The sequence below is a fragment of the Cucurbita moschata genome, unplaced genomic scaffold (genome assembly GCF_002738365.1).
Source record: "Cucurbita moschata cultivar Rifu unplaced genomic scaffold, Cmos_1.0 Cmo_Scf00005, whole genome shotgun sequence".
NCBI lineage: Eukaryota > Viridiplantae > Streptophyta > Magnoliopsida > Cucurbitales > Cucurbitaceae > Cucurbita > Cucurbita moschata.
Genome location: NW_019268521.1, coordinates 3,486,752 through 3,505,831, shown reverse-complemented (window position 1 = coordinate 3,505,831; position 19,080 = coordinate 3,486,752). Strand labels below are relative to the sequence as shown.

The 19,080-nt window shown below is 34.4% G+C and overlaps 2 protein-coding genes across 6 annotated transcripts in view; one reads left to right on the top strand and one right to left on the bottom strand.

Moving 5' to 3' along the window:
* Positions 1 to 696: 696 nt before the first annotated feature.
* LOC111442769 (carnosine N-methyltransferase-like) lies at positions 697 to 10,147 on the bottom strand. Of its 2 annotated transcripts, none has more exons than XM_023080284.1 (18): positions 9,942 to 10,147; positions 9,180 to 9,252; positions 8,525 to 8,568; positions 5,907 to 5,949; positions 4,879 to 5,130; positions 4,514 to 4,630; positions 4,156 to 4,227; positions 3,935 to 3,979; positions 3,780 to 3,859; positions 3,638 to 3,702; positions 3,496 to 3,562; positions 3,267 to 3,380; positions 2,088 to 2,164; positions 1,776 to 1,873; positions 1,628 to 1,687; positions 1,481 to 1,549; positions 1,341 to 1,394; positions 697 to 1,127 (listed from the first exon to the last, which is right to left on the bottom strand). In XM_023080284.1, the coding sequence occupies exons 1-18, from the start codon at positions 10,046 to 10,048 to the stop codon at positions 1,062 to 1,064; spliced, it is 1,503 nt and encodes a 500-aa protein (XP_022936052.1). In that variant the 5' UTR covers positions 10,049 to 10,147; the 3' UTR covers positions 697 to 1,061. The 2 variants fall into 2 exon arrangements, with proteins under 2 accessions (XP_022936052.1, XP_022936053.1); XM_023080285.1 differs by having other exon boundaries at positions 2,088 to 2,161.
* Positions 10,148 to 11,110: 963 nt separating this feature from the next.
* Positions 11,111 to 19,080, top strand: part of LOC111442766 (vacuolar protein sorting-associated protein 53 A) — a 16,328-nt gene continuing 8,358 nt past the window's right edge. Inside the window, exons 1-9 of one of the 4 annotated variants that reach the window (XM_023080280.1) lie at positions 11,111 to 11,356; positions 11,467 to 11,619; positions 13,418 to 13,512; positions 14,248 to 14,304; positions 14,662 to 14,812; positions 15,602 to 15,672; positions 15,995 to 16,119; positions 16,961 to 17,121; positions 18,703 to 18,844. In XM_023080280.1, the coding sequence (XP_022936048.1) occupies positions 11,571 to 11,619; positions 13,418 to 13,512; positions 14,248 to 14,304; positions 14,662 to 14,812; positions 15,602 to 15,672; positions 15,995 to 16,119; positions 16,961 to 17,121; positions 18,703 to 18,844 (851 nt within the window). In that variant the 5' untranslated portion in view covers positions 11,111 to 11,356; positions 11,467 to 11,570. Of the gene's footprint in view, positions 11,386 to 11,466; positions 11,620 to 13,417; positions 13,513 to 14,247; positions 14,305 to 14,661; positions 14,813 to 15,601; positions 15,673 to 15,994; positions 16,120 to 16,960; positions 17,122 to 18,702; positions 18,845 to 19,080 lie in introns of all 4 variants that reach the window. The other 3 variants (XM_023080282.1, XM_023080281.1, XM_023080279.1) reach the window with 3 other exon arrangements.

The following is a 19,080-nucleotide window of genomic DNA, read 5'->3' as shown; positions in this document are numbered from 1 at the left end:
TATAAAAGTAAGTATGTACACAACTTTCAAGGTCAACTTGCACGCACCTTAATTAGACTATACTCCATTTGGTTGTTAGATAATCTTGTAAAATGCTAAACATTTAATCATCAGGTTTTTTTTTTTTTTTTTTGCAATACCTCCCCTATATTATCGTCACCACATTAAACTTGATTGATGTGGTTCTTCTATATGTAGACACCAAAATATCAAATCACGAAAGAAAAAAGACATGAGAAAAAAAATATATTGGTTAATGATAGTAAGGCTCCAATTCTCGACTAACGGGACACCAAAATCGTGTATCGTTCCATCCCTTGAATAGATAGAGAGAGAAAGAAAAACGAGTAAGAAAGGTTCTTCCCCATGACAATATGACCTCTCACTCTAAATAGCATCCTGTCATGTTCCTTAACGATGGTTTTGCTCTCAAACCCCTTTTATAATAAAAACTTGAAAAGCAAATAGAAATTCAACCTTGCTAAACCTAAACTTAGCGGCTAATACACCAAACTCTAGTCAAATAAGGCATATATAAATAATTGGTAGGTGTACAATCACATTCAGATCTTCACTCTTACACGCTACTAAACTAAAAAAAAAAACTTTTGAATTTGTGGTGTAAGGTTAGAGGTTTGATTCTCTTTCTCCACCCCTATATGTCATTGAACTCGGAGATGTATTGAAAAAAGGAAAAAAGGAAAAAAGAGCAATGCCACTATTGGTGGTTCATTTTCTACCTCTGTCAAAAGATCCAACATCCAACTTTATAGTACACAACGGCTCACCATCAAAATATCATATGTACTGGGAACAGTTAAAATTGAAATTTTCAAGGCACACACACCTAGAAAAAGAATGCAACGATCGACTCGTAAAGACTTCCGATAATTTAATAACTCTGCAAGCAGATACCATCGGTTACTTAGATGTTGGAATACCACTAAAAAAATATCTTCAATTTTTTTTGTATCCTAAGCAAACTCTCTGACAAAAAGAAAAAGAGAAAGAAAAACAATACTATGCAGCAATGTAGGAACTCGCGCACTGTGGGAGAGCGATTAACTAGTCGGGTCCTCTGTAGTTGATTTTTTTCTCATAGTCCAGAATGCAGCATAATATCGATTCTGCAAAGAGCGTAAACTTCTACGTTTAATGCAACAAAATGGAGGAAAAACGAGAGTTTTAAAAGTTCAAGATGAGAATGGATTCTATCTCTCTCTCTAGACATTTCAAGATCGAGTAACACGAATTTCAGTCTTTAACAACCAAAACAATGCGACTACATTTCATGATCTTAAGAAAATTGTTTCCTAGAATGAAGACACAATAAAGCTTACTTGCATCATTGATTTAGGATTTGTTGTGTATGTCGTCTCAACTGTTCTTTCCTTCTGTGAGATAAACGAATCATTGATGAAGTCCACGTTAGCATAAATGATGCAGAAAAAAATGAATATTGTTTACACTCAACAGTTACCTCAAACACAAAGCCGTAATGCAATATAATTCTCTTCACATCTTCTAGACTTGGTTCAATGGACATTTCCTGAAAAAAATAAATAATCGAATCCGTTCAGACTCTAAGAGCGTTCTGGGGCAGTAAGTTAAGGGATGAGAAATGTACATCTTCTTGACCATACATATCTGCGAAATGGTATAGCAGGGGACCCAGATTTATCCACACCTGTCACTTGACTTGTTAATATATGTTCGAAACCAATTTGTTGTTAAAATATTTACTAGAGGGAGAGAGAGAGAGAGAGAGCTCTTACTCCTCCATCTTTCAAGATTCTGGATATGACCTCTATGTATTCAATAATATTATGAGCAGTATCAATGAAAAAACAAGTCACAACTGCATCCCACAGTCCTGTGAACGCATCCCAAACAACATGCGGAAATCAGCCAACAATCAAAACTTTCATGCACACAGTATCATAATAATAGTTTTTCTCCAATATCCTTATTAAAGCTAAAGATTCAATCATTCATAAGTACCGTTGCTACAGTGAGGATTGGAGATCATAGTGCAGTCTTTACGGGTATCTTAATCATATAAGCAGTCAACTTATACAATTGCTTACCTACTTGGCTTGGATCGCTGTATACTTCAACAAAATCACCACCGCACATTGAGAAACCTTCAGTGATCCCTGCGCTGCTTTGGAAAATTATGATGCAAGGGGTAAGTGAAAACGCAAATCTAGCATACAAGTTAATTTCAAGTTTGAATCTTACGTCAATTTCGTAACTTTTATTCTTAACTCTATCCATGAACTTTGTTCTGATTTATATTTCACAACTTTCCTATGTTCTATTTCAAATATTTGTCTATGCAAACCCATTACAAATCAAATAAATAAACAAAGCACATCTGTATTAGGATTATGTTAAATAGTTGCAAAAGGAATGAAAAAAGAAATATGAACATTTTTCCAAATGATTCTTTCTTATAAAAAGAAAATAATAATAATTATTATTATACTATATAATATATGCTTATGAAACAAAGTTGACATTCGTGAAGAAAGTTTGTTCTCAGAATCTTTTCCTCGTTCTCGTTTTTTATGCCCAAAGATGATGATGATAATAATAATAATAATAATAGTAATAAACAGGAGGGCGAGAACCAAAAGCCCCAAGGAAAGGAAGTTAGAAAAAGGTCGCACAAAGAAAAGTTAAGCCATAACAATTGAAGGGGGCATAGAATTTACACCAAGAAAGGCCAACAAAAGTAACTTGATCTAGAAAAATCCCCAAGGATTTTTGTTTGATGTTGAAAATCTTAGTGTTTTCTTCAAGCCACAAACACCAAACTGAAGCCCAAATAAAATTCACCCTTAATATTTCTCTCTTCTTAGTAAATGGGTGACCTTCGAGGAACATGGAGAGCAGGCTGTAGCTATTATTAGGGAGGGCAACCTGCCTAATAATTGATATGTTAGCTCAAGGTAAAGTGTCCAACAAATGTTCAGAGAACAACATGCTGAAGTATCGGTGCTTCAAAGTGGTGACTGGTGAATGAAGCCTATAGACATCACTCAATAAAAGATAAGTTATTCCATAGTATTAGGACATTCCTTACGTTTGAAATTTGTTACCATAGAATTCTCCCATCCCCATGTTGATAAAAAATTAAAACTTAAAATATTAATTATCCACTACAAAGGGGAAAATGATGCTGGTAAGAAATAACAGCAATAACATAGTTTATGTACCGAGAAAATGGACCAAAAATGAGGAGAATATAGGAAAGCACATACCTTGCGGGATGAATATCTGGGATTGAAACAGGGCGAAGCTGATCACTATCTGAAAGTGAATTGCTATTGCTATGGATCCAGGGATATATTGTCCATTCACCAACCTTTTGAGTACTAAAATTCAAGAAAGCCATTTCAATATAAATATCTGAAAGTGAATTGCTCGGATTTAGCAATAACATGGTGCATGCACAAAGGTAAATGGTTTTTGACATAAAAGTTTTCTTACTGATTAAGAATAAAACTCGAGCATATCATCATGTAGTATGAGAACTCGTTCCCCTGACTTATAAAACCTGTTTTGTAATTGAGCAATGCTATGGTCAATTTTCTATACAATCAGATACTAATTAGAAAATTCACGTACATACCTAAACATGAAATCTCTAGAGCCAGTCGTCCAAGTCCAGCTCCAGGGACTAAACAAGCAGGAGGACTGATAAACATAATGCCCCAGGTTCAGATTATTTAATCTGCTGACCATAATTGAATCAAAAAAAGCATTCAGCATACCTCTCATTTTTTCGATCTGGAAAAAGGGAATGTAGTTCTTCAAGGATAGGCTTATAACACTGATCACGCTCTTTTTGACCCTACATCAGAATAGAAAAGATAGCGGATTAATATTTGTTTACACAATGAGGTCTTCAAAGATAATCAAAACATACCTCAGTAGCCCAATCCCTGACTATATTCCTTATAATACAACGGACCTGAGCAAGAAAGAAAAATGACTGATCAATTTCACATTTGATGACGATAAACTAATGTGCTTCAAATAAGAAAATTAGGAGGTGTTGAAACAAAATTCTCAAGTTCATGTCTTCTGTTCTCGTAAAGGATGTAAAAAATAAATAAACTTTCATGGAACTAGCTCCTATGAATGAACCTTATCAACGTCAACCAATGGAACATTCATCTGTAGAGACGGCTCCAGCCACTCATGAGATGATGAACAGTCCTGCATCACATCAAAATGCAAGTTATGTAGAAGGAATCACAATGTCATTTTGTGTCAGTATTCATCCAAACTATATGAAATCAATAAAATTAATACTATTAGGGCAAAACATGTGTTTCTGAGTTAGACAGAGCTGACAGTTTGAAGGAGTTCATCATCATGGTAGAATACTAAATACATAATGAGATACGTACTAATTGATTTTCATAAGTCCATGTCAGAAGTTTTAATCAAGTCCAACAATCATATAAAGTTGTAGAATTTAGTAATGACTGAAAGAAATTACATTGCCGTTGCAATCAGAAACACAGTGTCCACTGTGTTTATCCGTGACTTCCTTCTCTTCAGGATGTTGATCATGATTCCTATGAGCAGGATCGTGATGGACTCCATTTTCCACTTCCTATCATATAAAGAGGTCAAGTTTCCTTATTTTTCAGCTGAAAGAAAGAAGACAAAAAACATCCACTACACAAATACCCCAGCATAACTTTTAATTTGAAAGAGCAATCTCCGATGCATGTTGAACGACCACTAATAATTAATTTTTCCAAAAATAATAGATAAATAGATTATGCAATTAATTTGAATTTAAGCAGATATCCAGACAAATTGATATTTAAAAGAACCATTTTCACGTTGTTGCTGAACCTTGTTGATAGTTGATGCCTTAGGCGAATCAACTGCACCTTCAGGACAGCAGGTTTGTTTGGATTCTAAACAACACATTCTTCCACTTGTTGAGGTTGGCTCACAAGCACAAACATTGCTCTCCCGAGAAAATAAATGATCATTAGCATTCTTCTCTCCTCTACAACAAAATTGGTCGTCATGGGCATGATCAGGGCATGAATCATCGCAACAATCAGTGTCTTGGCTCATATCAATTGGAGGTTCAAATGCCTGGCATCAATTTTAACACCGGGGAAAAGGAACAGACCACGTTACTTTAACCAATTGGAGATCTAGTTCACAAGATTCAACCTTGGCATACGAATGTCGAGTAGCTATCTACATTTTGAATTTTATGTCAATGATAAATTTTTCACAAATCTACTAGATACAAAATTGAAAATTTAGGATTTTATTAGAAATAAAATTCAAATTTATATAGATATATTATAATTTTTTAAATTTGCAAACATGTGAAGGAATTATTAGACACTTGTTAGACATTTTTAAAACTCATGGACTTATTAGATGCAAAGTTGAAAGTTCAAACACCTATTCGGCATTTTTTTAATGAACATTTTTTTAAAAGTTCATTGACCAAATAGACACAAATTTCAAAGTAAAAAGACTAAACTTTTCATTTAACCAGCTTTTTTTATTAGTATTCTCTGCGAGGGTACATTACGAACAATTTTTTTTCTTTTCGGGTTTTCTTTTAGAAGGAAACCAGTTACAATCAAACATTTGACCTCTTGGTTGAGGATAAATGCCTTCACTAATCGAGCTATGCCTAGGTTGGCAGTGAAAATATAATACATTCTTTATCATTTCATTGCACTTTCAAAACTATTCAATGAAGTTGTTTTCAACTTTTGAAATTTATAAATGTGGAAATTTAGTAGTATTCAGTCGCCCTTTTCTTTTTAACTGGGAGCTCTTGACGTAATTCTATTATAGGGATTATACATAATCAATTTTTATTACTTAAAGAGGGCAAGAGGGCATACCTGAAGCATGTTAAAGATGAAATATGAATTTGTAGAAATACACCTGCGAAGTTAATTTGTCGATCAATTACATTCTGCAAAATTTCCATAATATCATTCTAAAAGTAAACATACCAACAGCTTCTCCTCTCCATGTTCAATAATTTACCCAGTTATGATTTATGAAGCTAACAATGGCCTGCTTCAAACATTGTTTACGAACTATCTTATAAGAAAAATTCAGTTTAGAATGAAATAAAGGCTAGACTATCAATGGCATAGGCATTAATGGAGCTCAACTTATATATAGAGAAAAACAGAGAATTTCGAAAACCTGCAAATGGAGAGATCAGGGAACAAAATGTATGTGAAACGCTGTTCTTTTGTCTGGAAGTATGTGTTACCTTACATGCATATTTAATATATTTGCACATACCCCTACAGAGTGTACTTTTTCATTCAATCCCCCAGCATTGTCACATACAAAACTTCACAAAGAAGCCCATGGACCAACAAGTTTGATTTTTCAACTAACCGTGACTATTTTCCCAATAACAGCTTATAAACCAGAAATTATAGTATTCATAAGTAATCGAGAGATGAGATCAACCTAGCTTGAGTGATTTAAAAATAATAAATAACAAAAACCCTCTAGTTGCTATAATAATAACGAAAACTCTCTCTCCCAATCATTGCCCAAGTTCCCAAATAATCCTAAGAAGTTTTCCCAAGCCAAGCCATCCAAAACTCCCACAAAGTAGGAAATGTCTTTAATTGCATTGAGGGTGTAGCATAAAAGAATATCCATCAATGTGCTGGTATTTTGAGTTAAATATTGATAGAAGAAGTCAATCAATAATTTCAATATTAAGTAATAATATCGACAAATTTTCAAACTCGTCAACAAAAATACTATCTTAAGGAGTGTAAAATACTAATTCACTAATTCAAATAATTTTTCTAACTTAACTAATTTCTACAATTTTATTTGTCAACATCAATATTTCATCGATATTTCAATAAATATCTCCTTAAAATTAATATCTCAATATTTTTATCTCCATCGGTATTTAAATCTTAGGTAGGACCAACCACCACCTGATTTTGATACATTCTAAGTGGTAAGGGCCATGGAATTGAGTAGGAAACGGAAATCTTCCAAGTGATTAGGAATCAATAACAGCAGTTTCACAATAATCTTTCAACGGTAAATGAAGGTTTTTATTTTATTTTACTTTTTTGAAACTTCTGGGCAGAACTACAGTTGCAAAAGATCAATAATTGCAAAAAGGTTAAGAAGGAACAAAAAACCATACAATACGGGAATCAAGTCCACAACCCCCGAAGGAGGGTGAAAACGTGACACGTGTATAACTAATAATCACATTCTCTCCCAATCACCAAACTTGGAACAATTATTGAGCTTTTTAATATTTCAAAATCATCCAAAACAACATCATTAAGAAACATAAAGGAAAATTGATATCCCTACAGTGATATTACTGTTAGGAATCACGGATCTCTATAATGGTATGATATTGTCCACTTTGAGCATAAGCTCTCATGGCTTTGCTTTGGGCTTCCCCAAAAGGCCTCATACCAATGGAGATAGTATTCCTCACTTATAAACTCATGATCTTCCACTAAATTAACCAATGTGGGACACTCCCAATCCCAATAATCCTCAACAATCCTCCCCTCGAACAAAGCACACTATAAGCCTCCCCTGAGGCTTATGGAGCTCTCGAATAGCCTCCCCTTAATTGAGGCTCGACTCCTTCTCTGGAGCCCTCGAACAAAGTACACCATTTGTTCGACACTTTAGTCACTTTTGACTACACCTTCGAGGCTCGCCATTCTTTGTTCGATATTTGAGGATTCTATTGGCATGGTTAGGTTTAGGGCATGGCTCTGATACCATGTTAGGAATCACGAATCTCCACAATGGTATGATATTGTCCACTTTGAGCATAAGCTCTCATGGCTTTGCTTTGGGCTTCCCCAAAAGGCCTCATACCAATGGAGATAGTATTCCTCACTTATAAACTCATGATCTTCCACTAAATTAACCAATGTGGGACTCACTCCCAATAATCCTCAACAATCCTCCCCTCGAACAAAGTACCATATAAGCCTCCCCTTAATCAAGGCTCGACTCCTTTCTCTGGAGCCCTCGAACAAAGTACACCCTTTATTCGAATCTTTACTCACTTTTGACTACACCTTCGAGGCTCACAATTCTTTGTTCGACACTTGAGGATTTTATTGACATGCCTAAGTTTAGGGCAAGGCTCTAATACCATGTTAGGAATCACGGATCTCCGCAATGGTATGATATTGTCCACTTTGAGCATAAGCTCTCATGGCTTTGCTTTGGGCTTCCCCAAAAGGCCTCATACCAATGGAGATAGTATTCCCTCACTTATAAATCCATGATCTTCCACTAAATTAACCAATGTGAATGTACTCAACAATAATATACTTTTTTACATCAACAATAACCCATGATCTTTCACTCCCAATAATCCTCAACAATTACGTGATCCCAATATGAATGTACTTTTTCATAATTGCAAACACAGGGCCAAAGATATGATCAATTGTATACTTGTCCATAAAAATTAGCTATTTCAGTCTACCTTCTTAGTCTCTCAAACTTCAAGGGAAAGTGTGATAGTAGAGCCTGCACAAGTAACAAAAAAGTTGATCAACAGACAAATTAGAATACTAGAGAGAGTGAAAAGAAAGCTAACTTGAAAATATTACACAGGTGGAAGTGTTGAAAATGATAAATGTAAAACAAACTTGAAAATATAGTAATAATTATTAAGTCATAGCCATTTCCCCTCACCACATAGCTCACAGCTAATGTGAAAATATAGTTATAGGTAATGAGAAATGTTCTCCAGTTTCCCTTGGCTCCTCCCTTTTTTGGTCTATTTTGTTCAAATCTCAGCATTCTTGGCCTCTATTTCAATGTTTTAGTTGGATAATTATTTTGGATCTTTGATGAGGATATAGTTTTATTTGGATTGCTATTTATATCTTTTGTAATCCTTCTTGGTGTTTCTTTTCATTCCTTTATGGAGCTTTGTATCTTTTGAGCATTAATCTCTTTTCATTATATCAATGAAAAATTTCTCATTTCTTGTTTAAACAATAAATTTTGATTTATATCCATTAAATAATTCTCTCATTAGTTTGGAGGATATAATAGTTTATAATTATCAGAAAATTTGAGGCAGATATTTACCAGCTAACAAGAATCGAATGACAGAAGAAATATCAAGTTACCTTATGGGCAGGCGGGAGCCTATTGAATGATCTTTCATATCTTTTCACGTCTTCTTCTGAAGCCTCTGGATAGCTGTATCAAAATTCATACTTTACTTCAACAATATACTAATGACGGGATGAGATATTGCACAGAAATATCCACTTCCAACAAATGTGATTAATCAATAGACAAGGGAAGACGAAGAGAAGCGGAAGGACAGCAGTCAAGTACTGGCTATTGTACAATTAGGATAAAACCCTTTCATGAATAAGGAAGGAGGAAACTTCGCATTGAAAACATGGAAAGAAAAAGAAGAGAAACTCCCAATCCAAGTGAGATTTTATTTTCTTGACAGAAAGAAAAAGAGATGGTTCCCTAAGCTCCAATTCATAATTTCGATTGGACTCAAAAGAATCAATACAAATTAGAACTATCCAATATTTTACTTTTTCTTTTTCACGTTAAGACGTTAAAGCTCGAAGATTCTAATGCGTTTAAACGAATGGAGATAACCGCTGTAACCACCTGCCAGTTGAAACAAGTCAATACTTCAATCTCAACGATTCTGCCCGGCTTAAGTTTCCACTACTATCTTAATTCAATACATCGATAACACTTCTGAAATTACATAATTCAAAGCGACGCCCAAGACTGAGCGTGAAACACTCATATATGTATGCGAATGAATACATATATGCTTCAAACAGAAGAAACTCGATCGTTGAATTGACAATCCAGTATATGATAAACAAAAAAAAAAAAAAAAAAAAAGAACGTACTTGAGGTATGCACTGACAATCCGCCTAAGCGATTTGATTTCGAGGGCTTCTTCAAGCTTCCTCTGACGAGTTCGTTCTTCATCTTCCTCTACCCTTCCTCCAGACATGATCCTGCCCTGAGATACTCCCAACGCCGGGAGTTCACTGCTGTGAGTCAAATGGCGACCCAGCAGAGACCTAAACGGATGAGCGAGAAGAAGACATCTCCCGCGGCGGCCAATTGTAATTTATACGTAAATTTACGGTGCAGTTTTTTTTTTTTTAATTAATAGTAAAATGGCATATTTTGTAAATTTGGCCATGAAAATTTGAGCGCTAAAAAAAGCATAACAAATAATTAAAAACAAAAATCATTGATTTATGGAACTTATAAGAAAACCAATAAAAATATATTGAAGATATTGACTAATATGAAAATTACAATTTTATCCTTAAAAGTAATAAATCTATAAAAAAAAAAACAATAAATAATGTTCGTTAGTATTGATTACTTTACTTGTCTTTTTCTCGATCGGTTAATGCTAGGCCGATTGCAAAATAGAGCTTCAAATTTGTTCACCATTTGTGGTTTACGGACCCTTAAAATATAGTTTTGGCTCGATCTATTAAAAGTAAGAGGAGCATTAGGTTATATTATTTCGACAAATACGGAAAAAAAAAACTAATTTATTATTTTTTTAAGTATTAGCGCCGAGTAATACTTTGTCATAATTTTAAACAGGGGTGACAATGAAATGGACGTTCTAAAATATTTTAAATAGTTAGCGATTATAACGGAGGGTATAATTGTAATATAACATCACGTGCACTGTTATCTTATCCGTTACTATCACGTCACTTTATTCATATTTGTTTCAATGAAAATTATTAAATGATAAGAGATATTATTCGTAGATAAAAATAAAATAATTGAAAAATAGGACCTTATATAATTTATCAATTTATTATATATGGTATTATTTAATATTAATTATATTTATAAATAGGATCATACTTAGTTGGATAATAAATCCCACCAATTAATATGTGCAATTATTTAAAAATAAATAAATAAAATGGTAAATATGCTTTTTTATTATTATTTTTTTTTTCTGTCCTATCCCTTAAAAACTGCTTTAGATAAGCGTGGATTTTATACGGTAAGGGCAGTTGCACTTTAAACCTCTAAGATCAACCAATACGACTCCGTCTTCTCTTTGGCGCACGTCAAGAATCGTCTTCCTTCACAGTTCCAATTCCAGCTCCCAGATCCCGCTGATCTCAATCTCCTGCTCCTGTTTCCTCTGGCATCAATCCATCTAATCAGCTCTCCACTCCATCACTCTCTGCTACGAAGAAATCAGCGGCGGGAAACGACTGCTGCACCTTCTGCGAAGGTTTCGCGATGATCGTTGCACGGATTAATGTGATCTGAGGTAGTTTTTGATCAATTAAGCTCCATCAGGTAGTCCTGTAAGCCTTAGTGTAATCTATATGAATTAATCAATATGAATGTTTACCTTATTATGGTTCCGATTTCTTGTAGCTTTCATTTTTTTTAGAAGAACACATAGATCACCGCTGGCCTTGAAGCTTACTCGGTGGAATTTTTCGTGTTTGGGCTGAAGCATTTCAAATTATTGCCAAACGATGGACAAGTCAAGCGCTTTGGAATACATTAACCAGATGTTCCCCACAGGTTACTCCCTTTGTCACTCTATCTATCGACTGCTCTGTTGTAGGAAACAACATTTGTATTTGGGGGGTGGGGTAATAAGGAGGACGATGAAGAGGTCCGCATTGCTGTGCTTGGACTTCATTTTTTTAGACTTAAACCGCCAGTTTGGAGTTCACTTTTTCTTTTTTGTGCAAGAAATGCGATTTTCTCATTGAGAAATGAAAAGATACCAACTAAAGCTTTCTACAAAGTAACGTATCAACAAAGCCACCCAAGGCTGAAACTAAGCTCGCTTACAAACATAAAGATTACAAGAAAGCAGTCCAACAAGAATTTAAGCTTAAATTCCATATTTTTCTTACCTCGAACTAGCAAATAATTTCACACCAATCTGTTATCCCGAGTGCAAGGTGCAAACTTCTTTGGTTTTCTTCGTGGATAATTGGTAAAGTATTAACAGAGATCTTTAGTAGATTTTTAGTTAGTTTGTTTTGATGGGATTCATTGAAGCATCCATGAGTGAAACACCTATGTGTCTTATTCCCAAGAAAGGGAGCGAAAGGATGGTGAAATATTTTAGACTGATTAGTCTGGTAACTAGCATGTAGATCATTGCTATGGTCTTTGCTGATTGGTTAGGGTGTTACGGCTGTTAGCCTATACATACTTGTATTTCTAGTTGATTTTGGGTGATTCTTCATTATTCAAATAACTACTTCAAGATTATATTACATCCTTTCTCTTCTTACTACTGGTAGATATTCTAAGTAGATTAGTCTCCATTGGTGTGGAAAGAGGGCTATTAAGGGCTTTCAAATAGGGAGGAAGAATCTTTACTTGTCACCTCTCTACTTTGTCGACAATACTATATTATTTTGTATTCAAAGAGAGGATTATTTGTTAATCTTAGTTGTATTATTTATGTTTTTGAGCTCACTTATGGTCTTAAGATTGACCGGTCTTAGAGTGTGGTTCTCAATATTAATTGTATGTTCTCCAAACTGAGTACTTGAGCCTCTTTAGCTGGTCATGAGGTGTTATCTCCCTTATGCCACAAATTCTAGGGTCTTCTTGCAAGCAGAGGCCTCTAAGGCCTTTCATAATTATGAGTAGGTGGTATTCTTTAGACAAAAGTCCTTTTTGTAGGTTGAGGTTCCTCTTATGTGGGATACTTTTTGTATGACCTTGTATATCCTTTCATGTTTGTTAATGAAAGTTTGGTTTATCAGAAAAAAGAAAACCTTATCGCTGTGAGTAAGAACCTTGAGAAAAAGTAAGAGAGATTTTTTGTGGGAAGGGGCTAACAGGGGAGGGGAACTCATTAGATTATGTGGGACACCGAGTCATGACCGATTAATCAGGGTGGGTTAGGAATCAATAATTTGAGACTTTGTAATGAGTCCATGTTACCTACGTGGTTGTGACATTTCCCTTTGAGACATTCTTTCATTTTCTTATTGGAAGCTTGGTTTCTTAACAAAAAAAGAGAGAAGTTAGAAATTATTCATTCACCGATATTTATTTTTGTTGGAAAGCTTACTTGTAACTGTTTTGAGTTTAAGTTTCTCGTAACACCCTAGTGGGGGACCATATTTTGAATTATAATGTAGGGTAACAGTTTGGAAGTAGAAATAGGTCCAAAAAAAAAAAAGAAAAGAGAGAGCCCAAACAATCCTTTCTTTTCGTTAAGTTTTGCCTTTTCTGACTTGTTTGGCATTCTCCAAGTACACTTTCATCTACGTCTAACAGCTCACTGCTTTTCGGTATTCCCTAAACTCATAGTGATATATTGAATTTGTGAACTTCTGCTGATATTTAGAGGCATCGCTATCTGGTGTGGAGCCACTTATGCAAAAGATACATAATGAAATACGTCGTGTAGATGCTGGAATTTTAGCAGCTGTCCGCCAACAGGTGATGTTTGTTTAATTTTTCACTGATAGAAAACAAAAGCTTTTATTGCTCTTTTGCTCTCGTTTTCCATCGTATTGATGTTGGGTACCCTACGTTATGCTCATTCAGTAATTGGGTTCACAATTTAGCTCGATGAGTTTTCCATTTATATGTACACAAGATGATACCAAAGTCAGATCTATTGGTGTTCTTTGATGGAATAAGCTGGACATTTTGGTTGAAATTGGAAAAAATGTATGCCTCAGCTTGGGATACTCAGATCCAGGGCCAATGTTGACAATTTTAGGTAGTGATAGTCAAGTATTAAAACTCAGATCTTAACTTTGATGACTCAGATCTCGTAATTCATATGAGGTTCATTATAAGTGTGCACAGTTCTATTTTTCAAACTTTCCTTTCATAGTTATTCTAATGTCATGCAAATCTTGAACAAAGAGGCCCTCAGGTCGGTAGGAATCGTCAGTTCTATCTTTCTTTTTGTTTTTATTATGATCTCTCTGTTGGGCATAAGTTTATGATAAACCAAGATTCTTGTAAACATGACTTACAACTTTCCTTTTTGATATTATTTGCATGATTGTGGGTGTTGACTTTAACTTTGCTGCTATTATATGCATCATAAGGGAGTAGACGTGAAGCATGTAATATAGCGTCATAGTTTACTGTACTTGAGAATACTGGTGTCTCTTTCACCCAATTGAATTATTATCTTTAATGCTATTATGACTTTCACAGAGTAGTTCAGGGACCAAAGCAAAGGAAGATCTTGCTGCTGCTACATCAGCTGTAGAGGTTTGTTTATTTTCTTGGAAATTTTCAGTTTTTCTATTTTAGCATTGTAGCAAGATGTAAGAGTTTTATATTCGTTGGATTTTATCTAAAATGAAAATTCTGTTTCTTATAAAGAAAAAAGGTATGAATTCATTGAAGTATTGGTTTGGTCTATGAATGGGTAATCAAAGTCAATTTTCTATCATTACTGTTTAGGATTTATCAACCGAATTACATGCCAAGAACTTTCTGTTTCCTCGAGATCATGCGATTTGGCCAGTGCTTCGCTTGTATGCTTGAGTCCATGATGGGTTCAGAGATCTGGGTTATTTTATTAAATTGTGCATATATAAATCATCTCTCCTTTTTCTGAAGCAGGAGCTCATGTCCAAAATTCGAGAAATAAAAACTAAAGCTGAACAGAGTGAGACAATGGTTCAAGAGATTTGTCGTGATATTAAGAAGTTGGACTTTGCAAAGAAACATATTACAACAACAATAACTGCTCTTCATCGTCTGACCATGTTGGGTATGGTCACATCCCCGTTTATATTTGCCTCTTTATTCTTCCCTCATTTACTATTTCCAAGAATGACATGGTTGTACTTAATGGTTTCTTTGTCTTGTTGTTAGATGCCTTGCGGTTGTACTGCTACATTTTTTTTTTTCTTTTGGGATAAGAGACAATGTCTGTGATAGAAAGAAAATACAAAGGAGGGTTTTTTGAGCAACTCCAACCCAAAAGATATTACAAAAAGGAATAGAAACTAGTACAAAGGAATGCCAAGAAAGAGATCATTATTTTTATTAAGACAAAATCATCTCTGTAGCTTTTGTTTCTTGTTTCAAAAAAAAAAAAAAAAAATCTATGTAGCTTCGCTGATTGCGTAATAAGATTTCTTCATTGCTCAAATTTGATTCGTTAACTAAAAGCTGTTTCCTTTTATAGTTTATGTTTATGAGTTAGCCGTTGTAAAGCAAGTGGGAATTATCTATTAACTATTAACGTTTCTTGCTAAAAATAGGCCAGATACAATTTTAACAGAAGCTAGTGGCACTATAGCTTACATCAGAACTGTGTGTGATTGTTTTGCATGATTAAATAAGAGTCATCCAATGCAATCCAAGTCAGTTTAAAATACTTTTGAGAAGCAAGTCTTATGTTTCAATTGGGGTTCTTAGATTTCTGTGGATATCCTCCTTGGATATCACACTAATCGTCCAGTTGCTCACATCAATAAATGATTTAAGTTTAGATCTTTTTGGTGCCCTCACTTTATAAGTTCACCTGATAATTTGTTTTCCCATGTGATTATAGTCTCAGCTGTTGAGCAGCTCCAAGTAATGGCTTCAAAACGACAGTACAAAGAGGCAGCTGCACAGTTGGAGGTACTTATTTGTGAATAAATTACATAAACGTTCTTCCATTTCATCTAAATTGGTACTTGTGTGGTTGTTGCCATAGCCATAAGGCTTAATGGGAAACGTCTTTTCTTTCTTCTTAACTTGATACCTAATAAAATTTGTAGGTTATATGAGGCCATTTTGGCATGATATATCTGATTGTATGTTTAGGTGCTAATTATTTGGTCTATTTTTTCCCCCCAAATTCTTTCTTTTCCCCTCAACGTTAAAGATCTTTCTCTAGAACAGAGAGGAGTTTTGTTCTTGCACATTTTTGTTGAGAAACATGTATTCTGATTCATTCCAGGCAGTAAACCAATTATGCAGTCATTTTGAAGCCTATAGGGATAATCCAAAGATCACAGAGCTAAGGGAGAAGTTCAAGAATATTAAACAAATTCTGAAATCACATGTATTTTCTGACTTCTCAAGGTATGATGTATTTCAAATTACAGCACCTTTATATACCGTATATCTGGCAGCATTTAAATCAGGTGCACGGTAAATTACTGGTCAAACTTGTGTTGTGGCATGGGAAAAGGATTAGATTATGGGAGGTCAATTGGATGGTTTTCCAGGCAATCCTTCATGATATTGGAAAAACAGGACATTAACCAAGGCTCCTCGAAAATTCTATACCAACACTCCTCTGGATTTGGGCTTTAGAGGAGTCAAGCAACGTTGGCATGTATGTCAAGTGGAGGCCTGAGTCCTTAGAAAGGGTGGGAGGAGATGTGTTGTGTTCGGAGCATTTAGATTATTTAGACTTCCATTGGCGATTAATCGAGGGCAGGGGGAAGGTCTTTCTCACCATATATGCATGTTCCATAGGTTCCTATGGAGAGATGTCTTAACAGAGCGGCGTAGCTCCCATCCATTAATATACTCAAAATAGGATTAGAGATTTCTTATTTGACTGCCTTATCTTTTGGATGTACTTCATTTTTCTTCTTCTAAGTTGCAGCTCATGAGTCCCTTGATTCCTTCTTGTAAGTCAAATTATTTGTCAAAGCTTTAAAGGATGTCCTCCTTATTTTTATTTTTTATTTTACCAATGATCTGAACCCTAGGAAAGTAGTTATACGTATTTGTTATGCTAGAAGTCAGTGATGTAGATTTTTAGTTCATTTTTTGTTGTAAGGTTGTATGGTACCCCGGAGCCAAATTTGCATTTCAGGCTGTTGTAGATCGGATGGAATGTAATGGGTTTATCTATTTGTTATTATTAAGTAGTCATGAGAACGATGTTGAAACTTCTTCCCTCATGCATCAGCTTAGGTACTGGGAAAGAGAAAGAAGAAACTAATTTACTTCAGCAACTGTCTGATGCTTGCTTTGTCGTTGATGCTCTGGAGCCATCTGTGAGGGAAGAGTTGGTGAATAATTTTTGCAGCCGGGAGCTCACATCTTATGAACAGATATTTGAAGGAGCAGGTGTGCTTGCCAAGTTATCATTACTATATTTCTCCATCATGTGGGTTTATTGGGGTGAGGGGTGTGTAATTATCATTTTGTAGTAGAACCCTCATAGAAGAGACATTTCTGTTTTAGCTTTACTATGGACATTATGGGTGGAGGAAAAAAAAAATTGAAGATTAATTTGATTAAGATAGCATGCGCTCTTAAAGCTTTTTAAAGTTGATTTTAACAAGAGTGCCTCTTTTAATCCTGACCCTTAGATCCTCGACTGCTGCCCTAGCTAAACAATCAACCAACAAGAAAGGGAAACCAAAAGAAAGAAAAGAAAATTGCAAAAAAAGGACCCCAGTTATTGACAATAAAAAAAAAAAAGGAGCGAAATTTGAAACAAATTACAGCATAAAACTTAAAGAGAGACATTGAAGTCATTGTCATATCAAACATACTCCTTCACATATGAACCACTCATCTAAAAAAATGCTAGAGTTAGACTTTTTGTTTATTGTTTAGTAAAAATGAACCATATCGTATTGCTTTTTTTTTCTTGACATTCTTTGTGGTAGATATCATTCTTTCTTTTAGATCTTCTTCTTCTTTATTTTTTAACAAGAATCAAAGCTTCTCATTGAATGAATGAAAAAAGACAAATGCTAAAAGGATACAAACTCCTGGAAGGAGTGAGAGAAAAATATAACAATGAATCGAAGTTACAAAGGAATTTTATCGAAGTTACAAAGGAATTTTAGAAGCATCATTCCAAATCATACATTTGTAAAGAGAAACTACTAAAGAGATCAGAAAGAGACTAGTATAAAAAAGCATTGAAACGAGTTGATTCAAACTGATTGAGTGAAGAAAAGTGTTTGTCTTAAAAAATCCTTTGAAAAAAGACAAATGCTTAAAGGATACAAACTTGGGGAAGGAGTGAGAGAAAAATAAAACAACGAATCAAAGTTACAAAGGAACTCTAAAATCATCATTCCAAATCATACATTTGTTTTGTAAAGAGAAATTACTAAAGAGATCAGTAATAGACTTGCATAAAAAAGCCTTGAAACAAGTTGATTCAAAATGATTGAGTGAAGAAAAGTGTTTGTCTTAAAAAAAATCCTTTGATTTTGTTCCAACCATAGTTCTGAAATTAAGGCTTTGACAGCATTGATACATAAAAAAAAAAAAATAAAAAAAAAGTGATCTCAACAGGCCAACAAGTAAGAACACTTAAAGAAGGATGAGTGAGCGGCACCCCATCCGCTTAGCTTTAGCTGAGAGAATATATTGAAGACTTAAGGAATGAAGAAGGAAGTTTGCTTTGGAGCAAATTGGCTGTGTTAAAACTACTGTTAAGCATAATCCAAACAAGAATGTTAGTTTTCCTTGGACCTTTTGACTTCCACAGTGCTGAAAATGTTCTTTTTCATTGATTTTCATAACAAGACACAAATTTTTCTTCAATAGTTGAAAAGTTTCAATTCTTCTTTTAGTTTTTTTTAGATCTCAAACTACTGCAACTTTCTTTTTAGATAAATTTGTGTTAATTAACAAGTTATATAATTTTTAAAGATAGCTTGAAGTTGTATGTTTGTACATTTCTAGAATTGGCAAAGTTGGATAAAACTGAACGAAGATATGCATGGATAAAGCGTCGTATGAGAACAAACGAAGAGATATGGAAAATTTTTCCTCCTTCATGGCATGTCCCATATCGTCTTTGTATCCAGTTCTGTAAGAAAACAAGGTATGGAACTTTTCATTATCGGAAGCATAGATTCAATAAAATACATTCAAAGGTCAAGAAATCTTCACTTGAAAAGAACCAACATATGCAAATATTCATTAATTTGTGTTTTCAATATACTGGGACCAGGAAACGAATCATGGACTTCATTTACTGCAGTGTCAATTGGAAAAAGATTCTCAATTCTTTCTTCAGTTTTTTTTTTTTTTTTTTTTTTTTTTTTTTTTTTTTTTTTT